We start from the raw sequence: 26,847 nt of genomic DNA on the forward strand, positions 1-26,847 counted from the left end.
CAAGAGCCAGGCATTTGTGACCTCTGACCTTGGGCATTTGCATCCTCTTGATCCTCTCTGCCTCTCCCTCAAAAGTTCCTTCTTTCCTCTTGACTGGATTTCTACTGCTTAATCCTCTTACTGGGAAGGAGAAAATCCATTTTCTTTTGCTCCTTGTTGACAGCTCTGATAAAAGGTGGTTGGAATGAATGGCAGTGAAAGGGGGTTGCCTTATCTGAGGTTTTCCACCTTTGGGACCCTTCCCTGTGCCCCCCTCCTCCATTACCGTAGATAATTAATAGTTGGCTCCTCGAAGTGCCTCTCACCGTGTCCGTGTTTTTAGGATCTAGCTCCGTGTTTCTGTGAACAAAAATAGCAGAAAGGCTCTTTTTTTTTTTTTTTTTTGGTTGTTTTTGTTTGGAAGGCCCCAAACTACACTTACACAAAGGCAGCCCTTCTGCGCACACAGTAACCTGGTGACCAGTGCCAGGGCTCAGCATTGCCTGCCAGACCCAGATTTGCACCCAAGTGGGAAATGTACAGAAATACTCATTTAGGAATGATTGCTTCCATTGGACTTCTTGAAGATACTGGCCATCCAGATTTTGAAAAAGACCAATTCTGAGGTCTTTGTAGACCCAAAAGCCACAGCACTGCACTCATTACAGATGAGGGCTGATGGATGCAGAAAAATGGGCTGTACTTGGTGTGACAGATTTGTTGACTTGAAAAAATTTTTGACATTTACCCCTGAAAAATTCGTATGATTTTTTTTTCTAAGCTCTGAGGCCCCTGTTTATTATATGAATGGTCCCACAGAAACAGATCCTTATTGAACTTTGCATTTGGACTCGTCTGTCTGGGAAAAGCCAGGAAACTCTCCATGAAGCCGTTGCTCTCAACTTTAACTTTTTTAGGCTCTGTTGCCTCCACACTGGTTTGAGTATTTCCTGGCTCAATTGTTTTCTCAAGCTGGCCTTGAGTCCTTAGATGTTATTTGTGTGCCTGGAAATAGCTGGAGGAAAAATGGTTGTAATGCTTTGCATTGCTCACTGCCTCTCCGTGGATGGAAACTCACTCTGAGGGGAAGCGCTTTCCACGCAGAAAAACAGCTGGGTGGAGGGGACTCCATCACCCTGGCCAGCCTGGCATAGCCTTCCAGCAGGGCGCTCACGCTGCGCCGCAGTGGAGAAGACAAGAACATTCCAGCTCTCCACAGATTGTCAAGCCAAGGTTCATCAGGATAGAGACCAAAGCAGCAGGAGTTCCCCTAGGTGGGCCCGGCTGCCAGCCCTCTGCACTGTGCAGGGGTGTTTGTCTCCTTCCTGTCTGTGTCCGTTTTGGTGGGTTTGGGATAAATGGAGGAGGAGGGAAAAGAATTACAGAGAAGAGAGAGGCAGAGCAACTCACTGATGAAGAAGGGAAGGTGAAGCCTTCTCTCCAGTTTTAGATAACGGATCCCAGCATGGTTGATGGAGGAGATGGGGTGGCTCCACCTGTTCAACGTTCATGGAGCATTTGTCCAGTATGGGCCATCAACAGGGTGCTGGGTAGAATGAACTATTCTTTCCTGTCCTCGTGGAGCTTACAGCCCAGTGCGGGGGGGATAGCTTCAACAGCAGAAGTCCCAGATACTTAGAGTCTTCCAAAATGTGATTACTCTTACGAAGAAAAAGAGCAGAGGCCTTTTGAGTAAGAGCCATTAGGGGATGTGGGGACAGGGAAGGGAGACCTGGAGGGTGAGCAGGAGCCAGCACTGCCCTCATAGGGCTCCTGGCCCCGTGCAGCACTGTGGAAGCATGTCCTTTTTTGATGCTGGGACGGATCCAATGGAGGCTCCTAAGGCTCATGGCACTTTGCTTCCATCTGTTCCTTAACATAGTGTCACATCAGCCTTGTGCGTTCGTTGTTTGTGTGTGTGTGGGGGGGGGTTTCTTCTTCTTCTTCTTCTTCTTTTTTTTTTTTTTTAGGATTTTATTTTTAAGTAATCTCTGTACCCAACATGGGGCTTGAGCTCACAACCCTGAGATCAGGATTTGCGTGTTCTTCCCACTGAGCCAGCCAGAGTTCCTTTGTGTTTTGTTCAGATTTTAGTTATGTACTTGAGAGAAAGTGTGTGTGCACATGAGCATTCATTCATACACGCATGCACAATGGGGGTGGGGTGGGGGAAGGGACTGAAGCGGGGAGAGAGGGACAGGCAGACTCTCCGCTGACTGTGGAGCCCAGTGATCCATGCTCGAGGGGCTTGATCTCACCACCCCGAGATCGTGACCTGAGCCGAAACCAAGAGTCAGGTGCTCAACGGACTGAGCCACCCAGGAACCCCTTGTTTGTGTTTTTTAGTTATTGTGTAGTTGATACATAATATTTCGTTAGTTTCAGGTGTCCAGCACTGGTGATGGACAAGTCTGTATGTTGTCCTGTGCTCACCCCAAGTGTAGTTCCCTTCTTTCCCCAGACAACACTTAGAGTACCGTTTGTTCTGTTCCCTGTGCTGTACCTTTTCTCGGCATGACTTACTTATTCTGGAACTGGAAGCCTGTATGTCCCACTCCCTTCATCCATTTTGCCCATCCTCCTACCCCCTCCCTGCTGGCAACCATCAGTTTTCTGTATCTGTGGGTCTGTTTTCTGCTGTTTATTCATTTGTTTTGTCTTTTAGATTTCATTATAAATAGGCCTTTGTCTTTTTCAGTCTGAGTTACTTCACTTAGCATTAGCCCTTCTTGGTCTTTCCATGTTACCAAAAATGATAAGATCTTATTCTTTTTTATGGCCGAATAGTCTGGTGTGTGTGTGTAAATACACTGTATCTTCTTTATTTGTTCATCTATGGATGAATACTTGGGTTGTTTCCATATCTTGGCAATTATGGGTAATGCTGTAATAAACATAGGGCTTGAGCCTTGTATTTTTTTTTTTTTAAGATTTTATATATTTATTTGACAGAGATCACAACTAGGCAGAGAGTCAGGCAGAGAGAAGGGAAGGGAAGTGGGCTCCCTGCTGAGCAGAGATTCCCAGTTGTGAGGCTTGATCCCAAGACCCTGGGATCATGACCTGAGCTGAAGGCAGAGGCTTTAACCCACTGAGCCACGCAGCACCCCTGAGCCTTGTATTTTTATTCCCACCTTACAGATGAGGAAAATGAAACTCACAGAGTTACATGACTTACCCAAGGACACTCCGCCATAAACAACAGAACCAAGAATCAAACTGTACTTTTTTTTGTTTAAAGATTTTATTTGACAGTGGGAGAGAGAGCAAGCGCATGCACACAAGTGGTGGGTTGCGGGCAGGCAGAGGGAGAGGGACAAGCAGGCTCCCGGCTGAGCAGAGAGCGCCATGTGGGGCTGGATCTCAGGACCTTGAGCCGACTTATGACATGAGACTTAGGCAAATGCTTAACTGCCTGAGCCACCCAGGTGCCCCCAAACCATAGTCTTCTCTTTCTGATTATTTCTCCCATGTCAGGGCTGAGCAATTGGTTCTCTCTTCTGTGACTTCATAGGACTGGTCCTAAGACTTAAGGACTCCGTGTGATCCTTCATGGACTTCAGGCATTTGATGGCATCAGAACCCATACGATTTGGGTCCTGGGGCATGGGGTATGGAGAGAGGACAGAGATGGTGATGCCCCTGCTTCAGTAGCCTAGAGTTCTGCCAGTGTGTGGGCATGTCCCCTTCACCTCCGGGTCTGAGATTGGAGACAAGCGTTTGACTGAGCAGCACGTCTGGGGAAACCTGTGGAAAACAGTGTGGTGGTGTTGGAGACTCGACTTAGCTCTCCGGCCAAACCAGGTGATGGCAGTGGGAGTTGTTTTCTGTGTTGCTGGTGGGAGGTGCCCAGCTACATTCCTTTGCAGACAAGCACAAACTAGATGTTTTTGAAATTGAAGGTCTAAAACCAGCCAAAGAATTAATCCTGGTCTGAAAAGCACACGGGGAGGCTATATAGCCAACCCGGCTTGGGTGTTGGCCTTTTCAACTTTGTTGCTGTTTAATAAGCCTAGAAATAAGGCTCAAGAAGAGAAAGGATCTTTGTGAATGCTGTAGGCCATGTTGCTTATGGCTGACAGTGGCTGATGGTGAGGCCTCCCGCCACCTTGGGCTCAAGTCCATCTCGTAGTCGTGTGCACTTTGGTTGATGAGGTGCCGAGCAGAGGTTTCAGCTGCTACCATGGGCTTTCCTGATGAAAGGTCAGCTGAATGGGCCCTACTTTTCCGTCACCCAGCTGAGAGGCCTTGTAGCAGAGCGAGAGCAGGGTCTGGACACGGGGGCTCCTGCGGTACATGCTGGGGCCACGGAGAGGCTGAAGCGGGACGTGTGTTCTCGAGTCATCTCTTGCTTTGGAGGCTGCAGGCTCGAACATAGGCCATGAAGCTGGGGGGGCTCTCCTGCTGATCCTCGCCCTATACTTACTGCCCAAGGCACTCTGGGGAGGGAAGCGGTGGCTTCCTCGTCTGCAGAATGGGGCCAATACTGTGTCTGCCTCTGGGTTGTCAGGGTCCAGTGAGGTGATGTGTGGGGCTTGTGTGGCGTGTTGTAGAGGTTGGTACGTGGCGGCTGTTTTAATTACTACTCTGTCTGCCAGGGTGGGGGTTGGGATGGGGTCTTCTGAGGTCTCGTTCTGTGGGTGTGGAGTCCCAGTAAGGGCAGTCCGTGGCGGGGGTGAGGTCGGGCACTGTTCTTCAACTAGGAAACCACAGGCGAGAGCACTGTCTTGGATCCGTCTGAAGTCAGCTGCTCTTTGAAGATTGACCTTGAATGTCAGCAGTAAGCATTGAAGGGGTCTTGGAAGTGAGATTCCTCGAAAGAGGCAGCAATCTATTACTCACCCTGATTATCTCAGACCCAGGGCGATGGATGGAGCCCCTGTGGTTCAGAAACAGACTCAGAATTGCTGGGGGGGAGAGAGCCAAGCGGGAGAGAGTGAGCACTTTGTACAGTCGGGTCCTGCGAGGGGGCTGCATACTTTGCTGAGGGAGGCCGGTGGGCCCCCCAGAGCCTGTGAGGAAGCTAGATGGGGCATTTTGTGTCCTGCAGGACACGGCATGGGGCCTTCCCTCTGGGAAGCCTCCCCCCACCCCCAGCATTGGTGGCCTGATGTGGAAGGTAAACAGGCAGCCCTTCTGCTCTTTATTATGGACAGGCCCGGAAAAGGCCTGAGCTGTAGCTTTTCATCTCCGGAAGCCCTGAGGTCTGCCTGGCTCTCCTGAAGCATCCTCATTGTCCCCTTGCAGGAGCATAACCAGGTGCCCCTGCTCCTGCGGCGCCCATGTGGCCTGGTGCCCAAGCCGAAGTTGGAGCAACAACCCCAGGGCCCTCTCCCATCCACTTTCTGCTTGGGAGCCAGGGAATATCCTGCTTGAAATCTTGATCAGTATCCCTTGCCATTGGGATCAAAGCTGGAAGTCCCCTGGGCCGTGCTGGATCTCCCCTCCCCTTCCAGTCCTTTCACCATGCTCCAGGCACACCAGCTGCTTCTCTGCTCCATGCCCGTTCCTACTCGCGGATTCCTCTTTCCCCCTCTAAATCCCCGGCAGCCCCAGCTCCTGCTCATTCTTAAGTTTGTACTCCTATTTGTAAGGAAGTCGTGCCCAACTTCCGCAGCCTGAGGTTCAGTCCCTCTCTTAGGGACATGTCTGTCACCTCTTCTTCTTTTAACTGGAACCATCCTTTGCTCTCTCTTCTGCTCGCAATGGCACTGTGAAGGCCGGAGGGTAGACACTGCTGTGTCCTTAGCATGGGGGAGAGTGTCTGGAGATACAGGTGCTCAGTAAATGAACATTTATTGAATGAAGGTGGAAGTAGCCAGCCAGTCAGGCAGGTAAAATGGACATGCCACCTCTCCATCCATTACTCATTTGAGTGTTCCCAAGGGACAGTGGCTCAGGGGTAGAGACTGAGTGCCCGCAGCCCTCCTCTGAGAAGGAGAGCACTGTCACTCCCAAGGCCATCTCTGCAGGTCGGCTTGAATTCCATCTAGAAGCTGGCCCTCTGCTAAGCTGTGTGCTCTGGAAGGTCGTAAGAAGTTCTTCCCTGGGGCGCTTCCAGCCCTAGGACGGTAGCCAGCTGTCCCCACAGAACTGTGCATCAGTGCCTGTAGTGATGGGGCACAAATAGGGTGCTTTTCGAGTGGAGAAAGGAGGGAGATCGTCGTTAGGACAGAATCCTCTTCTGTGCAAATATTTAGCAAGCTAGATGTCCACACGTTGTGTGCCAGGCACGGGTCTAGGCGGCAGGGACACAATGGTGACCGTGCCAAGAGGAAGGCCCCTGCCCTTGAAATGATACAGGTGGCTAAATGCAGGGAGACCTGTCTTTTTTATTCTCTTTTTTTAAACTCTTTCTTTTTATATAGAAATTGCTACCTATAAGTCTAATTAGCTCATGTGGGTGTAGGTGTTTTGTTTTTAGGGATAGTTGAAAATATCAAAACTTAGCCCTGTGGTTTAACAGGCCAGCCACCTTCCTGAAACCCCGCTCAGTATTGTACTGTGGACTGGGGCAGACCACTTGTCTCCACACCCCGAGCCACGCCTGGAGCCGTGCAGGACTGGGAGAGGAAGTGCCACCTGGGCTATCTTCGGTGACCATTGTTATTTATGGGGCATTGGCAGAGAAGCCCGAACCACGGAAAATCTAGAGAAAGATAGGCTACATGGTGTGGATGAGGAGAATTCGATAGCTGCTCTTTGCTCTCCCGGCCCTGGGACCCAGAACCACAGGCTGCCCTGTGTCTGCTGTCAGGCCTGGCCTTGGGCTTTGTCTGCCCCATCCCTCCACACCTCCCTCACTGTCCACGACAGCAATGCTGGGGGGATCAGCCACTCTGTGTTCCGAGTTTACGCCCCTGGGACCTTCTCTCTTTTCGGGACACAAAACCTGAGACTGTTTTTCCTTCTAAATGCAACTTTGTTCTGCAGGAGAGGAGAGAAGTGAGAAAGAGATTGTTCGTTTGACGATAGTGAGGTGTGCTCTGATATGCCTCTGACAAGGGCCCATTTGCCAGCAGCCTTTGCTGGGTAATGAGAGGAGGGGAACCCAGGGAACTTGGTGGGAAACCAAAGCTAGAGCAATGGACTCTGTGTTTCCCTCTCGCAGGAAGATGGAATGGTGCCGGGTGGCTCGCAAGCTGGGTCCTATCCTGGGAAAAAGAAACAGGCTTGGATATTGGCCTTGGTGATTTAAAAAATTTGTAAGCTTTGCTCGCTGAGTCTGTGTCCTCAGTTACCGTGTACTTCTGGGCCCCCACTCTCAATGATCTCTAGAGACGGGCTCCTCTCCACCCCCAGGGCAGCACCGCCCGGGCAGGACGAATTTGGCACCTCCCATGTGCCAGGCACTGTGTTAAGGGCTGGGGATTGGGGTACTGGTGCCTGCCCTCCTTTCTCAACGCCTTTGTGGTGCACGATCCTTCAGAGCACACACACACAGGAACATTTGCAAGCAGAGACAGAATCTGAGCGTACCCATCACTCGGCAGGAGCAAATATCACTTTGCCAAACTTGTTCTCAGTGTCATCCAACACCCCACCTGCCTTTAGAGTGTTTTAAAGGCAACCACAGGCATCACCTGTAAATGTGTTTGTATGTTTAGCTGATACAGATCTATTTTTTTTTTAAGATTTTATTTATTTGACAGACAGAGATCACAAGTAGGCAGAGAGAGAGGAGGAAGCAGGCTCCCTGCCGAGCAGAGAGCCTGATGCGGGGCTCGATCCCAGGACCCTGGGATCATGACCTGAGCTGAAGGCAGAGGCTTTAACCCCCTGAGCCACCCAGGTGCCCCAGATCTATGTTTTCTGTATAACCATGTCGTGTTACACTTCTGACCTGTCCGAAGAAGAGCCTGTCTTCCCCTTCTTTCTGCTTCTCTGACTTTTCCCTTTCCTTCCTGTTTCTGGCTGCATTCCCTCTGCCGACCTCTGAAGTGTGGGCATTTCCCAGTGTCCTGTCCCCTGGAGGATTTTATCCACCCTGCTCCCTGGCCTCTGGTCTCACCTCTCCATGCACGACTCCTGAGTCTCCAGTCCCACCTCACTTGTCACTCTCCTGTGGGATTGTTTGCTCGCCTGTCACTGTCCCCTGTTAGACTTTTCTGTGGAGGAACCTGGCCTTAACCTCTCCCCAAATGCCAGGCCCCAGCACCATGCCCAGCCACAGGAGAAGCTGGGGAGATGTTTGAGTGAGTGACCGAGGGAACAGGTGACCCTTTCACCAAGTTGTAGACTCAGTTTCTGCATTGGCAGCCGGTTGCGAGGCACATGCATCGCATTCGACATATCCCAGACCACGCTGAGTCCTTGCTGCCCAGCCTGGATGTTGCCCTGCCTGTGGGTCATCCGGTTCAGAAGTCTGGGAGTCCTCTTTTGACTTTGAACCATGTAGTGGCAGCCCAGTTGTACCGATTTCTTTCTCTCGCGTATCTCTCCCGAACCCTCCCCTTCCTCAAGGACTTCCCTTCACTGCTCCTGCTGTCCTAGCCCAGGGCCACACACAGGGTGCTTTCAGGCACAGATTCTCATCAGTCTGGGTGCGGCTGCAGTGCCGCCCTGCGCTGTGTGACTTCGGGGAAATGGCGTAACTACTCTGTGAGGATTGTGCGTGCATCCTGGGGCTGTGATGAGACCTCAGCAAATTCATGCTCCTGTGCCCTTTGGACCGTGTCTGGCACCCAGGAAGTGCTCTGACGTCAGCCCCCCTCATTGTCCCTGGGGTTTGGCTTCACCCCATTCCCCTGCCTCATCTCGTTAGCCCCCTGAGCGTTATCTTTCTGAGACTCACATGTAATCAGGTCACAGAGAGACCTGCCTCTCACAGCCCAAAGAAAAACTCAGAGTTCTTTAGCCTCCCTCTACTTTTGGACCCCACCTCCTGCTGCTTCTTGGGGGTTCCCAGATGTCTGCACGTTGGTGTTTTTTGCCCTTGATGTTCCCACTACATGGAATGACCTTCTTCCCAGGTCATCACCTATCAGAATTGTGCTCCTCTTTCACAGCCTAGATCAGGTGTCACCTGACCTCTGCTGTCCTCGAATCACACTGCCTGCCCTGCGGTGTCCCTCTCTGGCCAGACCATGCCCTCCTTCTGGCTAGCACCGGCAGCTTCTGCAGCTCTCCCTAGACCCTTGCTTGTGATTCTCTTTGTCTTAACTCTCAGCTCCCACCCCACACCTGCAGGAGGTGGGGAAGCTACCTGAAGGTCACTTTCACCTTAGTAGATGCTTAGTGACATGAACTGAGCATTTTCCCTTCTCTCTGCCTGTAGTTCTTCCTCTCTGTTTTCTTGTTCGAGGGGACAGGATGCTGTGGGAGTTGGAACTCATGGCAATGGTTCACTCCCACCAAGGAGAACAGCCACCTACTTTCCCTGCTGGATTCAGGCTGCCTTTCTCTCGTTCTCCTTGTCAAGTTCTATCTGTGGGCACCAGGCCAGACACCAGGGGAACTTTGGGATACAGGCCTTCTTATCTTCCCTTTGTGGCTCCACCTTACAGAAGGGAGCAGGCCTCCACCATCTCAGACTGGAATGGCAGCACATGTGCTGTCTGCCTTCCTCCAGCCGCCTGCCACCCACGGTGCCAGAGGATCAAAGGCTTTAGCAGGGGAGGGGAGGGGAGGGGAGGGGAGGGGAGGGGATTCACGTCAGTGGCACCAGAAACTCCCCTTTCCCCTTCCAGAGCTTGGTGGACAGAGCCTGGTCTTCCCCTCCATCTGGGGGGACATGGGGGCTGCTGGGCAGGGCCACAGCCCTTTGGAACAGATTCCACGTGGAGGATTGAGATCTAACACGGCAGTATTTTTCAGCAGCACAACTGTTTCAAGTTGAGTCCCATGCATATCTGCCATTTTATAAAGCAGATGAAAAGAGCTCTGCTGCGGGTAAATTTGAATAGAAGGCACCTGCCCTCAGCCCTGGCACCTCTCAAGGCAGAGTGCTTTTAGGAGTGCTGTTTGATAAGCACTCCTTGGTGTGACTTCCCATTGTCCACCCTTGTTGGCCTGGGAGTGTCCCTTTGTGGGGTCCATCATGGTTCACCCTCGGGCCTGTGTGTCTCTGAAGAAGGTGGCCCACAGTGGCTCCTTATCTGTTCGGGCTTATTTGCCACCTCTACAGAGAGGTCTTCCTAGACTTTCTGAACTTGATCCCCGCCTCAGCTGTCCCCTCCACTGGTTACTCCTGCCACATTGCCCTGTTGTGTTGTGCTGTCATCTCCTGTCTTCTCTTCTGCTTGTCATCTCCTCTGCTACAACCGAAGGTTCATGAAACCAGGGATGTTTGTCTGTTTAATCCCAGTGCTCAGAGTAGTAGGTGGTGTGTAGTAGACACCTGGTACTTTTGAAAATTAGAATGGATAATTGAAGTTTAGGAGGAGTCAGCGCATTGTCTTCCTCTGGTGGGGCAGGGGTCTGCCCAGGAGGGAGGTGTCTGATGCCAGCATTTTGGGGCCCAGGCTGGGATGACTCTGGAACTCAGGGAGGCCTGGTCACCTCCTTTGGTTCTCACACAGCGTCAAGGCACTGAGACCTTGCCACTTTTTTCCCCACGGACCTGAAAGGCTGTGGCTCCCTGTGCAGCTCCTGTCTCTCCTTTTTGGACTCCTCTGGGAGAAAGCAGGTGGTTGGGACTCTCTGAACCCATAGAGGACTGGCTGTTCTGCTCCAGCCTGAAATTGATTTCCTCCAGGCTCTGCCTTGATCCAGACCCTGCCCTGGACCAGGCCCTGTGAACAGAGGGAGGGGCCTAAGCCCACTCTTCCCTGCCACATGGAAGGAGGAGAGGGATAGAGCCACTTGGCCTGGGGGCCACCAGCCTCCCCCCATGTCTTAAAGAGCCCCACAATGGCAGTTGGGCTGCACCTTTGTTTTCTGAGTGTGCTAGCATGTCATAAATTGTTTTTTCTATACCTTCAGAGCATTATCAGGCCTCTCCTTTGCAATCTGGGGACAGATTTGATGCAGGGTCAGTTAACACGTTGTGTTGAAATCTGTCATTGTGCCCATATAAGGCAAACTCCTCGGGTTACTTTTTACCTTGGCAGAATCACAGGAATGTCAAGGTAACCAGGCCACCTCAGCATAGCTCTGATTCTCTTTGGGTCACCTGACTGGCCCTCCCTCTCCCATGACTCACCCTGCAGCCTGTCGTGAGGCCTCTGGTGCTTGTGGCCCATGGGATTGGCCAAGAGCCTCCGGGACTGCACTTGGTTCTGTGTCTTCCTTAGAGTGGCTCGAATGAGAGAAACCAAGTAAGGTACCTCACTGGGGGCCCGGCAGAGCGGGAACCAGAGCCGGAAGGGCATGGTGGCCAGACTCGGGGTTGGTTGGAAGACGTATGGGCCCAGCTCTGACACCCCTCGGCGGTGTAACCACCGGCAGATTGCTTCAGCTTTGGGAGTCTCACCTGTAACGTGTAGGGCTCTCAGAACAAATTCTGGCAAGCTGTAAGCGTTCAGTAAATGTGAGTCATTTGTACAGTTAGATTAGGGGAAGCCTCCTGCCCCGCCCAGTTATAAAAACAGCTCTTGCTATCTTCTCTGGAAGCTCAGTTCAGAGCTGGGATGCCAGTCCTCTCTGGAAGACTTACCGCACGGCTTCCCAATGGCACTCCATTACCTCCCGTCTTCCCGACACACACGCACATACAAAGCCCCTCCTCTGTCGTGATAGGGCCAGGAGTCTGATGTGCCCCTGAGAGTGGTGGGGGCCTCCCTCTCCTCTGACATCACACCGCTCTTGGAGACAGTCGCCCCTTGTGACTATTCTGTGGTTTGGCCAGGCCTCAGTACCAGCCCCAGGAAGGCCTGTAGGTGGGGCAAGCCCAAGTGAGAGTCTAACCCTGTCACTCTGCCAGGGCAAACGTTTCACCATTTTTAATGGAGCAATTATGAGTCAGAGGTTTCAGTCTCTGGACTGGTTCCTCCCAATCCTGTAATTACACTTTGGCTATAGAACCTTATTTTGGTTTTTCTTTAAAAAAAAAGAAGAAAGAAAATCCTTTCAAGATGCTGTTGATACTGTCCATCTTGTATGTTCAAGGCGTCTGAGATGGAGTGAATATGGTAAAAGAAAAAAGAGACCCCCAAATGGAGAACAATTTCTTCACCCACAGAAGTTGTGCTTCCCACCCCCCAAAATTATAGTGCCAGGAAGTAGACCCAGAGTCTGCTAACATGAGGCTCAGGACAAGAATGGGTAACTTTGAACACCGCCAGTTACCTCTTGGCAAGCTCCAAACTCTAAGCCAGGAATTTCGGGTCTGAGGCAATTGACGATGGATTCATTCAGTCCCCCATCCAGTTTTCACTGAGCCCTTGCTCGGTCCCAGCTGCCGAGAGGAGTTGCCCGGAGCCTCAGCAGAGGGTGGGCAGGGTGATGGGGACCCAGCACCTCTGTGGGCGCCTTGCCCGTTCTGGGCCACTCAGAGATGAGAGGAGTTGATCACGCAGATAAATGCCCTATATTCTCTTGGCCTCCTGACTCACCCTGCTTCTCGAAGGGATCATCTTATTCCCAGCCTCTGTGAGTGGGAAGCCAGTGGGACAGAGCACAGATGAAACAAGTGTGTGTCTGTGTGTGCTGCCGGGGCTCCAGCTCCCCTTGACAAGAGCACAGATTTCCAGGCCAACCCAGTTCTGTCCTAGCCATGCCAACCACCCCCGCCGGACACCCCTCCCTGCTTTCACTGGAGCAGGAGAAGTCTTCAGGCCTGATCGGTGACCATTCAATCAGAATGCCCCAAAACAAACAAACAAAAAAAGGCAGGAGTTTCAGTTGTCAAAAGCAAAACCTACACCAGTTAGAAATCACTCGTAGGCCCATCATAAATGCCTTCCTACCACCCCAGTTTGTGACCATGTCAGTTCCAGCAGGAAGCAGGCTGTCTGCTAGTCGGTGAACAGACGGCAAAATGGTGGTGTTTGCCCTGCCTCCAGATACCCCTGCCTTTTCCCTTCTCCTTTCTGCTGGGGTGTTTCTGGGATGGGCTTTGCTGGCTGAGAGCAGCAGTAGACTGGAGTCTTCTCAGTTCCCTCTCTGACTCTGTCTCCCCAAATACCAACTGCCTGTTATTTAGAAAGCAAGTCTGTGGGCAGATTTGTTCATGCTGAAATGTAAAATCGACAGGCTGATTTTCTTAGGCACCTGTTAGGATTCCAAGCCACATAGTCTCAGGGCCAGAATTGGCTCACTTGGCTATCTTTTTGAAAGATCAAAGTTTAAACCAGACAATCTTTAATCTCCCTTCCTACTCCGAAACCTGAGCTGAGCTGTAAGCCATTGAAAGTAAATGGGGTTTTTGTAGCTCAGACTCCCTGCTCTCCAGGTGAAGGGCCTCTGTGCCTGATCGTTTCACAGCAAAATGCCAGATTGGGCCAGAGGAGGCGGAGGGCATGTCCCCAGTCTCTGCTGCTGCCCTAATTTAAAAACAGCCTTTTGGGAGTGGAAGTTTTTTCTTTTAAAGGTAGCCATTCCAGGTAGGCCTCACCCATCTCCTTTTCCTGCTGAAAAGCTTTCTTTTGAGAGCTGAGTGCTGCCTTCTACCTCTACCCTGTGGGCCCCACCTGCCTTTAGTTCAGACCCTTATCTCCCTGTGCATTCTGTGTGAGGAGGGCAGCCTCTTCTCCCTTGGGGAGGACCCATTTTTTTGTGTGTAATCTCCGTAGCTTTGGGTTGGTTGGTTGGTTGGTTGGTAGGTTTTCCGTGTGTGGGGGATAACTCCAGAAAAGGTCCATTTAAGAACAGACAAGCTCAGATTGGGGGACCTCCCTACCCTGGGCTGCCTACCCCACTTCTCTGGGGGGTTTCTTTTAGCCCCAGGGTCATGTTCAGTCTGACAGATGCGGGGGGTTCCGTAGTTCTCTGTGGGCCTCAGTTTCCTCACTTGTAGAGTAAAGGAGCTAGTGTGGTGGTTCTCAACCTGGCAACATGTTACACTTACTTGGTAAGCTTCCTTAGTTTCACTCTTTAGGACCCATCTACAGGGACTGATACATCTGACCCAGGGTGAAGTTCAGGCATTTTTATGAAATTCCCAGGTCCCATATATTTATTGTGACTTGATTTCCAGCAAGGGCAAAAGACCTATCAACGTGGAAAGAGATGTCATTCCACTAAAAAGTGCTGAGATGATTGGATATGCACATGCAAATAATGGAATTGCACCCCTCCCTCACACCATATACGAAATAACTCCCAACTGGATCTAAGACCTAAATGTAAGAACTAAGACTGTAAAACTTGTAAGAAAACATTGGTGTAAGGCTTCGTGACTTTGGATTAGGCATTGGTTTATTAGGACACCAAACACACTCAACCGAAGAAAAATAGTTATCTTAGACTTATGAAAATTAAAAAGTGGTTTTTTTGTTTTTTGTTTTTTGTGTTTTTTTTTTGCGTCAAAGAATAGTTCAGAAAGTGAAAGTGAAAAGACAGCCCTGAGAATGGGAGAGAATATTTGCAAATCATGTATCTGATAAGGGTCTAGTGTCCAGACTATATAAAGAATTCCTATAGCACCAACAGTGAAAAGACAACCATTTAAAAAATGGGTGAAGAACTAGAAACATTTTCTGAAGAGGTTACTACAAATAGTCAATAAGTGGACAAAAAGATGCCCAGTATCATCAGTCATGAGGGAAATGCAGGTCAAAACCACAGTGAGACACCATGCCTCTCAACCTCCAGGATGACTGTAATCAGAAAAGTCCAATAGTGAGTGTTGGCCAGGACCTGGAGAAGTCGGAGCCCTCCTGTGTGACTGATGGGAACGTAAAGTGGTGAAGCCTCTTTGGAAGACGGTCTGGTAGTTCCTCCGATGATTGAACAGAGAGTTGCCGTATGCACCAGCACTTACACCTCTAGGGAAACTGGAAACACACATCCACCCAAAAACTTGCACATGAACGTCCGTAGCAGCCTCATTCACCATAGCACAGGTGGGAATGCGCCAGATGTCCATCGGCTTGCAAAGGAATGAATAAACAAAACATGCTACATGCATGTGCTGTAAGAGTACTTGGGAAGTAACGTAGCGCACCTGCCGCCATGCAGGCGAACCTTGAGCACACCCTGAGTGAAAGAAGCCAGACCAAAGCCACATACTGTATGATTCTATTGATGGGAAATGTCCCTGGAAAGGCAAATGCACAGGGACAGTAGACTAGTGGTTGCCAGGAGCGGGGGTGGGGAGTGCGCTCATCAGGATGAAAGTGTTCTGGGGTTAGATAGCAGTGATAACTGTCCAGCCTCATGAATAAACTAAAACGCACCAATTTTTATGCTTTTAAAGGGTGAGTTCTATGGTATGTGAATTATAACAACAAAAAAGAATGGATTCTCCAACCTGCACCTGATTCAAAAAACACATGCCCGCCCGCGATCCAGCATCTCTGCCTCCATGTTGTATTAGGGCCTCTACTGCTGCGTAGCAAGTTGCCTCAAAGCTTAGTGGCGAAAAACAGTATTTATTGTCTTAAAAATTGAAAGGAAAAACCAGAAGAGCTCAAGGGTAATTCTAATGTACAGGCAGGATCCAGGACCTCTGGGCTTAAAGGGTCTCTGGCAGAAGAAGCGGGTCTGGTCCTTATGTTTCTTTACTCATTTGGTGGTGAGGTAAAGGCAAGTGGAGTTTGGGGGAGATCGCATTGTGTCAGCCCCCGGAGTATGGCCAGCAGTGTGGTGGATCCTGGGTGGGGTGACTGGCTTCCCCAGCTGCGGTGCTGATGCTGCAGTAATGAATAGAACAGCCCAGATCGCTCACTCTCCACAGGCTGTGTGGGCATCGCCCTGTTGAACACTCACACCATGCCTGTTATCCTCATTTTACAAAGGAGGAAGTGGAAGCTGGGAGAGGTGACACTTGTTTTCTCAGGCCACACACACACAGTAAGTGGCGAGGTGAGCATTTGAAGCCAGGCGTGAGATTCGAGAGCCCCTGCTCCCCACTGTGTCACTGTCCTCTCCGTCCACTGCCCCCCACCCCACCATCCAGGCCCCACCCTTGCACACGGGAGCCCGGGAGCCCTGATGGCCTGAGCGCACCAGGGGAGCTCCCGAGGGCTCCTGTCCCCTTCCATCAGAGCAGCAAGCCAAGAGCAGTGTCTTCCCTGGCTGGCTTTAGGAGTGTCTACAGCTCTGGGATTTATTTCTGTGAACTTTTGAAAGTAAGCGGTTTTATCCCTAACTCGGGACTTTCACCAGTATAAAATGAGATCAGAAACCATGAAGTCATAAGCGACTGGTCATGAGAAGCCCCCAGCTTTACTGAGCTCCAGCTGTGCAAGGCCGTGGAGTCCTGCAGCAGACCAGACTCGTGGAGACGGCAGTATACTTGGGAGGTGGTCTGGTTATGGATGGGCGACATCACTTCTGAGAGTAGCAAATACAACGAAAACGACATAACAGAAAAGTGACTGCAAGGTGCAGATGTCAAGGTCAGAGAAGACCTGGGGTGATGTCATCTGAGGGAAGTCCTGAATGATGAGAGATAGCCAGCCCTGTGAGGAGTGACAGGAAAGTTAGAGACCAGCGCTCACGAGGTGGGTACGATACTGCAAAGTCAGTGCCTTGCAGCAACGAATGTGCTTCCCCGGGGGTACTGGCCAAGGCGGGAACAGTGGCTCCCGGGGAGGGGGCATGGGGGAGAGCTGGTCTCTGCGTGGACACGCAGGACCTTTGGAATGCTCACAGCTCTGTTCTCCAGTATTTATACCTCTTCTCTGGCTGGAAAGTCAGAGCTTTTTCATGTAGGCTGAGAAAACTCCGAATAAGGCAACGTCAGGCCAGGACATAAGAAGCATTCCATATTTCCCTGTAATTGCTTTCAAATTAGGTTATGTCGTCATGGGGCAGGACATGCAGCAGGCCCACTCTGCCCTTGGCTAGCTGTGCAGTTGGGTTCTGGGCGGGCAGCTCATTGTGTCCCCCATGCTGCGAACTGCCCGCCTCGATTTCCCGTGCTGGTGGGGCCGCATCCGTGACCTGGCAGCCAATTCGTTCTCTGTTCTCAGCCTGCTCCCTAGTTTCTCTCCCCTTCGGCTCTGCTAAAGGCAATGGGTCTTCAGAACACTGCTCACACGTACAATCCCAGAACTGTTCCAGAGGCTCACAGACTCCCTGGATGGTCCCTGAGGCTGTTGCTGGGGTGATCGCCCTTTCGCCTGGGCCACTGGCGACCAGATTCCAGTAGGCTGAGCCGGCGGGGCCTGAAAGGGCTTTTATAGTTGGTGATGGAACCCGGGGGTCAGGGGAGCAGTTTCTGCTTTCAGGACCTGAAAAGATGCCCCATTGGGGCCAGGGCTCGTCTGGAACGTGGCAGTAGCCAGGCAGATGGGCGATAAGAACGGTGGATGCCTGTCTTTGGGATAAATAGCTGTCCCTCCCTTGTGTCCAAGCCCCAGACACCCTTCCCGAGGACCCGTGGAAGCAGGAACCATGGGCAGCATCAGAGGCCACAGCAGGCAAGGTGGGAGTTCAGGAGGTGGGACGGCGCCCTCTCCCTCAAGGCAGCCGGTGCCCCAGCGGAGCAGCAGACCCAACACGGTATTGCAGAGAGGAGGTTTGAAAACTCCCAGCACCACGGGGAGCCCTGTCTTGCCTCCGTGTACCCTGGGGGAGTTTGGTGTGACCCACTCGGGTTAGGCCTGGGCCTGGGGAAAAGATGCATCTGGTCCTTGGGGGTCAGGCTCTTGGCCTGCGATGTCCTACTAATGGGGTGGGGAGGGTCCACAGTGGAAGGCAGTGGGTGCAGCATGAAGCAGCAGAGTTAGCCCTAAAATTCTGTGAGGTGTGGAGTCAGTGGAATCCACATGTGAGCTGCTGTGAGTAAGTAGGAACACGCAGCTTTCCACACTGGTCCGGCAGACCTCCTAACCAGGGCCCATAATCAAGTCATCGTGCTTGCCCCAGCCAAGGGACTTGGCTGAGCCTGTTTCTAGGCCCAGACTGACTTTGCAAGAGGCTTCTCTTTATTCTGGGTTTAGTGGAATTCCAGCTTCCTCCACACCACCCCCTTCAGTGCCATGGCCACGTTTTGTAACAGGAAGTCGTTGAGAAAAAGAGGGAAGGGAAGTTTTTCCAGCTGGGGCGGCAGCATCCTACCAGGACCCTTTCTTGCACTCACCATCACTGTGCCCACTGGAACACCACTTGGTTGCCCTGTGTTTTCATGTTTGGTTCTTATTCACTGACTACCCCAGAGTAGAGAGGGTTTACCTCTTTGGGTTGGGGGAGGGAGTCATCAATGAATGGCTCATTAAAGCACCCCCCCACCCCCCCACTGCCACATTCCTGGCTGCTTAGGTCATCTCACGAACAATATCCATCATTCATTCACCCAGCCGCCCCACATCCTGGCCACTGGGAGGGGTCCTTGTGACACAGGAAGGACTTTATGGCCTGCATGCTAGCCCTCCTCTCTCCCCCTGCCCCCACACACGGAGTGACAAAGCAGAAACAGCCCAGGGGCCCCTCTGAAGCCCGCCTGCCTTCCCTGGTGCACCACAGCCCTGGGAGTGGTGACTGGATCCCAGAGGAACCAACAGGCCCGGCTTTCTCTCCTTCCACCCCTTCCTCTCTCCCACTTGCACCCTGTGCTATTTTAACAACCCGAGAAGAATCTTGAACAGGCTGCCAGTGTGCAGAGGCAAGTTCTAAGCCTCTTCTCTGTGGTTTTTTTCACATGGGCTCTCAAAGACAGACAAGTCCACATCCTTCCTTCCTCCCTAGATAGGTCAAGGGCTGGGCGCAGGTTCCCTTCTCAGAATGGCAAGGACAGGCGGGGAGCAACAGGGCCAGCCCCAGCGTTGTTTCACCTGCCTTGTTCTGGGTCCAGGCGGCCCTTTGGGAAGCAGGCAAGCTTGTGGAGACATAGCTCTGCCTGCCTCACTCTCTGAGTTCCCCTCCAGCTCAGAGGCGGGGCTGGGGCGGGGCGCCTTCTTGACCCCATTCTGTTGGCTCTGCTTTGCCGGGCTGGTACCAAGCATCCCACTCAGACTTTGTGGGTGAGGGTCTGCCCTGAGTTTGTGTGGACAAGCTCTGTGACTTCGGGCAGGTCACTGCGCCTCTGCCTGCCTCAGTTTCCTTATCTGTAAACTGGAGATGATAATTTACATGATCATGAGGTTGGAGATTTTAAAGAGTTAACTCCATAGAAATAGTGAGAACTAGTAATTAGCAGTTCTTGCATAATTTGTGTTAAAGTGCCCACCCCCCTCCACCAGAATGTAAATTGTCTGCTTTGCTTCTCCCCTGCCCAGATCCCAGTAGGGGTTCCAAGGTGGGATTTGTTGACCAGGAGAAGGCATTGAGTGGACAGGGTCATGAACGCTGTTCAGAGTCCGTGCTTACCCTGAAAATGGCCTTAATAGTAAAACCCAGCTGAGCTCGTTGTCTTTTGCGTTTTCTTCCTCCCACAGAGTGCCTGCCGGTAGCTCTGGACACCCCCACTCCCCAACAAAATGGAAGCCTTGAGCTTGCCTTTCTCAGTCATGACAGTTGGTATCTCCATCCGCCTCCATGACTCCTCCGCCTTCCTCCTGTAAGTCTCTCTCAGAGGCTCTTTACTCTCTTCTTCTTGGTCCTCATGCATCGACCCTCGCCCCCTTCAGCTCTGCCCTCACACAGCCGGTGCCATTGTGACCTTCCCCAGGCCCTGTGAGTAGCCCCTGCTGGCCTCCTGGCCCAGCGTGCTCTGCCTCACTCCCTTCTTTGCTCTCAAACCTGCCGGAGGGCCTTTGCACATGCTGTTCGTATTATCTGGAAAAGATTCCTTCCTTATTTTTGTCTTAGCTCTTTCTCAGGTGTATCAGAGTCGAAAATCACCTCCTTAAGCACACTTCCCTGTGTCTCTTCCTACCACTAGATCAGGAGCTAGGATGTTGAACACTCTTTAGCTCCCTTTCTGGGGGCAGCGGGGAGAGGGCACAGGCCTGACACCTCAGAGTGGGGCCTCTGAAGCTCAGAGCACCTGGCCCAGCTCAGTAACTTTCTAGGTACATGACTATCGGTGATCAAGTCGTGATACCTCCCAGACCCTCGATTTCCTCATCTGTAAAATGGGGCAATGGTGGCAGCTATCCCACAGGTAGTTGTGAAGATGAGAGAAGTTAGTGCATGACACGGTGCCCAGTACATCGTGAGCTCGTTGGAAGTGTCCGCTCCCGTTGTAACTCTCACCACTTACCCTGCTGGTGTTGCTTCTGTAGTTGAGTCGCTGCTTGATTCACGAGACCCTGTCCCTCTTAGGAACAGGCGCCCCGTGAGTTTGCAGGCTGTGTCCGTGGTTGCTCACGCCTGGGTATTCGGCCCAGGACCTGGCCCTGGGTTGACTCCCAGCAAATGGTTGTCGAGAGAACGGGCGTGTTCCAGCCCCATGGGCCTGGAACGTCGCAGGGCGTTTGGACCTGTCAGCAGTTGGGCTCTGAGGCCCCTGCTCTGAGAACCGTGCATTGCAGAGGGCGGTGTGGTGGGCGTCCAAGGCCTCTATCTATTGAAACCGCCCCCCCAACACTATCTACCCCACACATCTTAGTCTAAACTGGGTAGGGAGAGGAAGTGTATAAGTAGAGAGTTATTCTCATAACCAGCTAGGAAAAAAACCTGAATTTTTAATGTCCCATCCGAATTACAGCTCCTACTCACCGGTCAGTGCGTGAAGAGGTGGCCGTTTGGGGTGGACTTGTTCCCTCCGGATGGCCTTCTGAGGTCCTGTTGTCTCCGTCCATGAGCCTCTCTGGTGTCAGTACATGCCCCTTGTCTTCTAGGAGCAAACAGAGCCAAGCAGGGCATGGAGAGGGAGGGCGGGAGACCTGCAGGCGGGAATTCTGTTCTGTCTGCGGCACGTCGGGGAGCGAGTCCTTCCTTCTCACCACCTGGACGGGCAAGCACAGATTCTCCCGGCACCTGCTCTGTTCTGCTTAGGATTGTGCCTGCTTGCAGCTAGGGAGACAGAAGTGCACGGTGCCTAGTTACCATTTATTTGAAGATAGATCTTTCTTTGACATATGTGTAACACTGAGTGCTTACTTCATCTGTGCCAGGCCCGGTCCTAAGTGATTTACTTGAATTATTTTGTTTAATCTTCATTTAAGAGGCAAGGTCACTGTACCTGTTTCACCATGGAAGAATCTGAGGCTCACCGCCCGCCCAGGGTTCGCCTGCTGGCAGCTTGCCTCACTGGCAGAGGCAAGATTTTGGCCCGGGTCTGTGCGAGCCCCAAGCCCCAGAGCTCTTGTGTGTTTCCCCAGAGGAGCTGGGCACAGGCTGCGGGGCCCGTTTGGAGGGCGGTTCGTGCAGTGACCTCATGAGGATGAATAGCCTGAACCTGAGAGGCGAGATTTGCCCACAGCCTCTAGGGAGGAGGGCCTCCTGTGCTTCCATTTCCACTCCAGACCCTGGGACAGAGGGGAAGGCCTATGCAGAGAGGGAAGTAGCCAGTTCACCTTATGCCAGGCACCGTATTGGGGGCTTTAAAGCATCTCCCTCACTTAATCCCACAGCAACTGCATGAGGTAGGTTCTGATAAGTCCATCCGACAGGGAAGGAAACAGGTGTAAGTAGGTTAGGGAGCTGGCATTTGAACCTAGACCTGTGCCCTTTGAGAGTGCATGGGTGTAACCCAGGCAGACCAGGTTGATGATGGCTGCCGTTTAGATGCCTTCCTGGCCCTGCCTGCAGACCAGGGGCCTAGATGTTGGCCCTGGCAGCACCACAGCCTTGGAGGGGGGTCAGCCTCTGGGAATCACCCTCTTAGGTCCTTAGCCTCGGGACGAGATTGGTCGCTTTGCCACTCACCAGAATCTTTTGGAACATGGACAAGCAGAAGACAGGCATTCCCCATCTCCTCCTGCTTCAGCCTAGCCTGCTGCCACCACCACGGCCGTGCATGGCTTAGGCATTATAATGGCACATGAGATATGAGACGTCCCTCCTGCCCCCCTCAGAGCTCACACACGTGCAGGCAGCATCCAGTAGGACTGGATCCAGAATGACTGGAGAACGTGGCTGAGAGCTGCCAAGGGCTGTGTGGCAGCCAGGACAGATGGGGACGGAGGAGGCACTCAGTGGAAGAGGTGGCTGGATTTCAGGAAAGGAGATGTGGGGACGCCCCTCGATGACCAAGGACCTGCTGTTTATTGAGCACCTGCCATGTGCTCTCTGGGCATCACCACCGCAGACCCTCATACTGACCATTACTTGCGTGCCATCCTCATTGCCATGTTATGGATGGGGAGGCACGCGTTGCGGAGGTCGGATGGTGTGTCCACTTGGGCAGCGGAAGCAGTAGCCTAGCCCTCATTTGTCTGAATTGAGAGTTGCGTGGGGAGGCTGGGAAATGGGGTGGGAGGGCTCATTCCTGTGTTCTTAGCACCTGCTTGGTGGCCGGAACTTGAGTATGTAGGAAGGCAGAGGACAGAACTGGAGTGAGAGCCCAGAGAGAAAGGTGCCATGATGAGGCCTGCACAGAGGAGGGCACCATCCGAGTCAGAATCAGGTTGGGCCAAGCAAGTCGCTTGTGGGTGTCCCCAAGGAGCTGCACATCAGGCTGATTCATGGGGGGATCTGCCTGCTCAGGAGAGAGAGAAGCAAGGCCCGGGCACCCTTAGCTGAAGGGACAACTCCACACAGGGTGGGCTCGGGGGCCCTAGCCCACCCACAGTCACCAACCGTTCTAGTATGGGTTTGGAAGGAAACTCTGTGCCCATCCTCACTGTGGTGCAGCATGTTAATTAGATGGCTTCTTTAGGAGGGGCCTTGTGTGGAGTCTCTAAATGAGCAGGAGTGGTGACAGTTGTCAAAACACATGGTGCTCCGCCAGAGGTTCCCTCGAAGCCCCTGGCCCCCAACATGGCCTCTGCCTGGGCCTGGGCCTGGAGTGTGCTCTGTGTGCTCCTGGCCCTCTGCCCACCTCTACCCTGGCCTGTGCAGATGGAGGGGGCAGGGCGGGGCACGGGGGCTCCGTGAGAAACAGAAGCGTGGCATTGTTCCCAGACCCTGTTGTGGGAGGCTCAGTTGCCCCAGAAGGTGTCTGGACATGTCCATCTTTAAATGCTGTGACGTGCTTTCTGGGGGCTGATGTCTGGTGACATGGCTAACTGGTGGCGGGCTGAGTGACGGGGGCCCTGTGGGAGATACTGTGTTGGGGATTTGGGTTTCTTGTTTGTGACCCTCTCTGTCTGAAAGCGTCCTGTCACCTTCAGCATCCACATGCCCTGTGTTTCACAGAAACTTCTTAAGAGACAGCTGCCTAACCCAGGTGGGCAGTGGCTGCCTGCCTCCCTCTTGACTTCCAGCTTCGTTAAGCCCCCTTGAGGTTTGGAAGGTGAGAAGTGGAATGTTCCTAGGGAACAGAGGGTGTCTGGCTTGCAGGGAAACAAATGAGGCTTGCATGGGGCTAAGAGAATCTGCCACTTACTCCCTGGCTGATAACACAGCGGGTCTGTTAACTACCCCGAGCCTCAGTATCCACAGATCAACTTGTCCAGGTCACTTAAAGACACAGAAATAGTGCATATGAAGCCCGCATTGTGGTCTTCATATGGTGACCACTGTGGTCCCATGTCAGGGCTGTGGCCTAGTCCTTTTGCTAGAAAGCCCCAACACCCTCACAGACCCTCTATGCCTCTCTGTCTTGGCTCCCTAGACGTTCACAGCCTGGTGCAACTCCCACTTGCGGAAGGCTGGCACGCAGATCGAGAACATCGACGAGGACTTTCGAGACGGGCTCAAGCTCATGCTCCTTCTGGAGGTCATTTCAGGTGAGTTTCCTTTCCACCCCAGGACAACCCAGACCTGGAACAGGTGTGCTGTTAGAGGTCCTAGGGACACAGACTACCCAGGCTGTCCCATGCCTGCTAGGAGGATCATGAGGCCTGAGTGATGGCAGCATGTCCGGCTCTGGCCTGGGATGGAGCGGGGAGGGGGCAGAGCACCTTGACGGCGGGCTCTGGAGAGTAGTGGGGTCACTAAAGCTTCCCTTTCTCTCCCCTCTCTTGGTGTGTGGCTCTCAGGAGAGCGGTTACCTAAGCCAGAGCGGGGCAAGATGAGAGTGCACAAAATCAACAATGTGAACAAAGCCCTGGACTTCATCGCCAGCAAAGGGGTCAAGCTGGTCTCCATCGGGGCAGAAGGTGAGCTTGGTGGGGGCAGGTCTGTTCTTGGCCCATAGGCTCTGAGGCCGGAGCTCTCTGTTCTGAACAGACTTGGGTGGGTGACAGAGCACTTGGGGTGTGTAAAGCCCCAGTAATATATCCAGCAGTGACCACAGTGCCTGCCCTCTCAGTGGGATCACTGAGCCCACGACTTCCCCCACCCCCTTCACCTGCAGAACAATCCATCCAGGACTCAGGAATCTGGCGTCCTCGGGCATGTAGGGCAGGCCCCTGCTGCAGGGGAGGAGTGGCTTTGACTTGGACCCTGGATATCCTCACTCACCCTCCTTATGCTGGGCCTGAGAGACACTGACAGACATGTGACCTGGCATCTGTCTGTGTCTCTGGAGCACCTTTGTCCTTTGGCCCTGCCTGGTATCTGTGGATAGGAGGGAATGCAGAGAAGAGAAGGGCATTTGAGGCCCAGTGTTGGGGCTCTGGGCTGGGGTGCAAGTCCAGAGGTCACTAACGACATGCTCTCCCTCCCGCAGCTAGCTTGTCTTGAACTCACAGGCCCTTTTGGAGACGAGGCGAGGCCAGATAGAGCCCAGAAGGTCCCCATCAGCTCCCGCTCACAGTTCCGCTCATTAGAGCAGGATTTCCTACACCCTGACATCCATGTTGTCCCAGCTTTTAGAAAAACAAAGAAAACTAATTGCCTTTAATGACAGGGCTCTGAAAGTTTGGCCAAGACTCTAGGCCAGAGTGTGTGTGCTGAGTTCCAAGGCTCTGCCCCCGTCTGGGACCTCTCCGGGAGGGGTGCCAGGCATCACATGCCATGGTTGAGGTGGTTGGTGTTTGTTTAAAAAAAAAAAAAAATCAAAACCCCCCAAATCACTTGGGCTCTCTGATTTTCTGTCCTTACATGGATCTTTCCCCCTGGCTCCATGCCAGCCTTCTGCTTCTCACAGCTGCATGTATTTTGCTCAAATGCTAGCCTGTAAATACAGAAGGGCTGAGAGGACAGACCTGGTGGCACTCACCAATTTTCATTTGAAGAAAAACTTCATCTAAAAATGCTGTCTGTTCGTGCCCAGCTTGGTTCACTCGCAGTCCCTGTGACTGCTGGGCCTGGGGCAAAGCTGAAAGGCAGCCCGCAGGAGGGGCCCTGAGGGCTCCAGAGTACCTGAGAGCCTGGCATCCACCCCGCCCCCATTGCCCTGCCCGCCACACAGTCCAGGCTGCAACGGAAACATAGGTTCCTCGGTGCACAGCTTTGGGTCCGAGAAGTAGCTGTGGAGCAAGTGACACGAGAGAAGCTGTCTCCCCTCCCTCACGGGATCTCCCTAAGCCCTCCAGGACCAGCTTCCTTGTGCAGCCAGCCGGGTAAGGGAGCCACGGCCTCCTCTGCAGACTGTGGCTGGCTCCCTGCCCTGGTGTGCCCGGCACTTGGGAGGAACGCAGTATAGATTTCCTGACTGGAGGGCTGCCCTTGCCCTGCGCTGGGAGCACTCAGCCTGGTTTCCGGGTCTGGGCTTCTTAGCCCTGGGAAAGGACCCAACAGACACTGTCCTTCCCCTGCCTCCAGCCAGCCGGCCACGCACGTTTCCTTATGCTGACACTCCGAAGCCGAAAGATCTGCCCTCTGCCTTCAGCCTGAGGCTTGGCTGTGGGGAGTGTCTCCATGGTGGCTCACGACCCACCACCTTGCCGCCCCCCCCCCACCTTGGGTGTGTTCCTGGGGAAGGTTGGGCCCCCTCCTCTGCATGAGTGCTCTGCCTCCTCCAGATCCAGCCCATCCTAGAGCTTTCTGTTCTCGAGGGCCAGCGGGTCGGTTCTCTCCCTGCACCTGCTGCGCTGAGATCCTGAGGGGCTGGTGGGGTGCAGAGGCATTCAGAAGACTGCTATGGCTCATCTGGCCAGCAGACTCAGGGATGAGGCCGGTCGCCCTCACTTCTCTGACCCAGCCCGGGACACATGGCGCCCTGAGTGTTGCAGAGAGGACTGCTCTCTAAGCCCCTGAAGCTGACGCGTGTGGTGCAGGCCCTTACCTCTCACTCCCGGGAGTTGGAGACAGTCTTGGGTTTCGGTTAGTTAAGGAAGCACATGCTTACCAGCTGCGCCTGTGTCACCGCTGTCCCCGTCCTGCAGCATCTTAACTTCTACAAGGGCAGGTTCTGGGTCCCCAGGTAGAGCAGTGCTCTCGAAGGCAGGCTGAGAGCAAATAAATCAGACACGTGGTTACATGTGGTGGTCAGTGTGCGAGGGGAGAGGCCCCGGGCTGACGCCTGCAGATCCGTGCCCAGGGAAGCCACCTGGGAGAGGTCCCAGCAGAGGCTTATAGGATGGGAACGATGGCTGTCTGAGGAAAGGGTCAAGGGGCATACTTCATGGGCAGACAGAAGGTGTGAGGTCCTTCCAGCAAGGACGAACCTGGCTTGCCAGAAGGACCCAGCCAGAGTGTGCTGGGGTGGGCAGGTCCTGCAGGGCTCGTGAGGAGAACTGGGGGGTGTGGGCTTCATGTAGGTGTGGTGGGGCTGTGAGCAGGCGAGCGGCACAATCCAGTGTAGCTCTTCAGGCAAGTGCCCTGGCTGCTGTGGGGGTTGGGTCGCACGGGCCACAGAGGCAACAGTGTGTCCAGCTCAGGGGACCACAATGGGCCGGACAGGTGGAAGGACATAACAGATGGTCAGCAGACAGGAGTGCAGCGTGCACCCACCAGCGGGGACGTGGCCACAAAGGCGGGAGGGAGGTGCAGGCAGATGGTTGG

At 53.1% G+C, this 26,847-nt stretch overlaps 1 protein-coding gene and 1 long non-coding RNA gene across 6 annotated transcripts in view; one reads left to right on the top strand and one right to left on the bottom strand.

The window, feature by feature from the left end:
* The window catches only part of ACTN4 (actinin alpha 4), a 69,163-nt gene that overhangs the window by 19,374 nt on the left and 22,942 nt on the right, over window positions 1-26,847 (top strand). For all 5 annotated transcript variants that reach the window (XM_045076777.1, XM_045076778.1, XM_045076773.1 and 2 more), the window contains exons 2-3: window positions 23,630-23,744; window positions 23,997-24,116. In XM_045076777.1, coding sequence (XP_044932712.1) covers window positions 23,630-23,744; window positions 23,997-24,116 — 235 coding nt within the window. The remainder of the gene's footprint in view (window positions 1-23,629; window positions 23,745-23,996; window positions 24,117-26,847) is intronic.
* On the bottom strand, window positions 13,860-26,794 carry LOC123391152. Its single transcript, XR_006605767.1, has 3 exons — window positions 26,192-26,794; window positions 20,629-20,925; window positions 13,860-16,484 (listed from the first exon to the last, which is right to left on the bottom strand). It is a non-coding gene; the product is annotated as an uncharacterized LOC123391152 (long non-coding RNA).

The sequence above is a fragment of the Mustela putorius genome, unplaced genomic scaffold, assembly GCF_011764305.1.
Source record: "Mustela putorius furo isolate JIRA1106 unplaced genomic scaffold, ASM1176430v1.1 tig00000196_pilon_pilon_pilon, whole genome shotgun sequence".
In the NCBI taxonomy this organism is placed as follows: domain Eukaryota; kingdom Metazoa; phylum Chordata; class Mammalia; order Carnivora; family Mustelidae; genus Mustela; species Mustela putorius.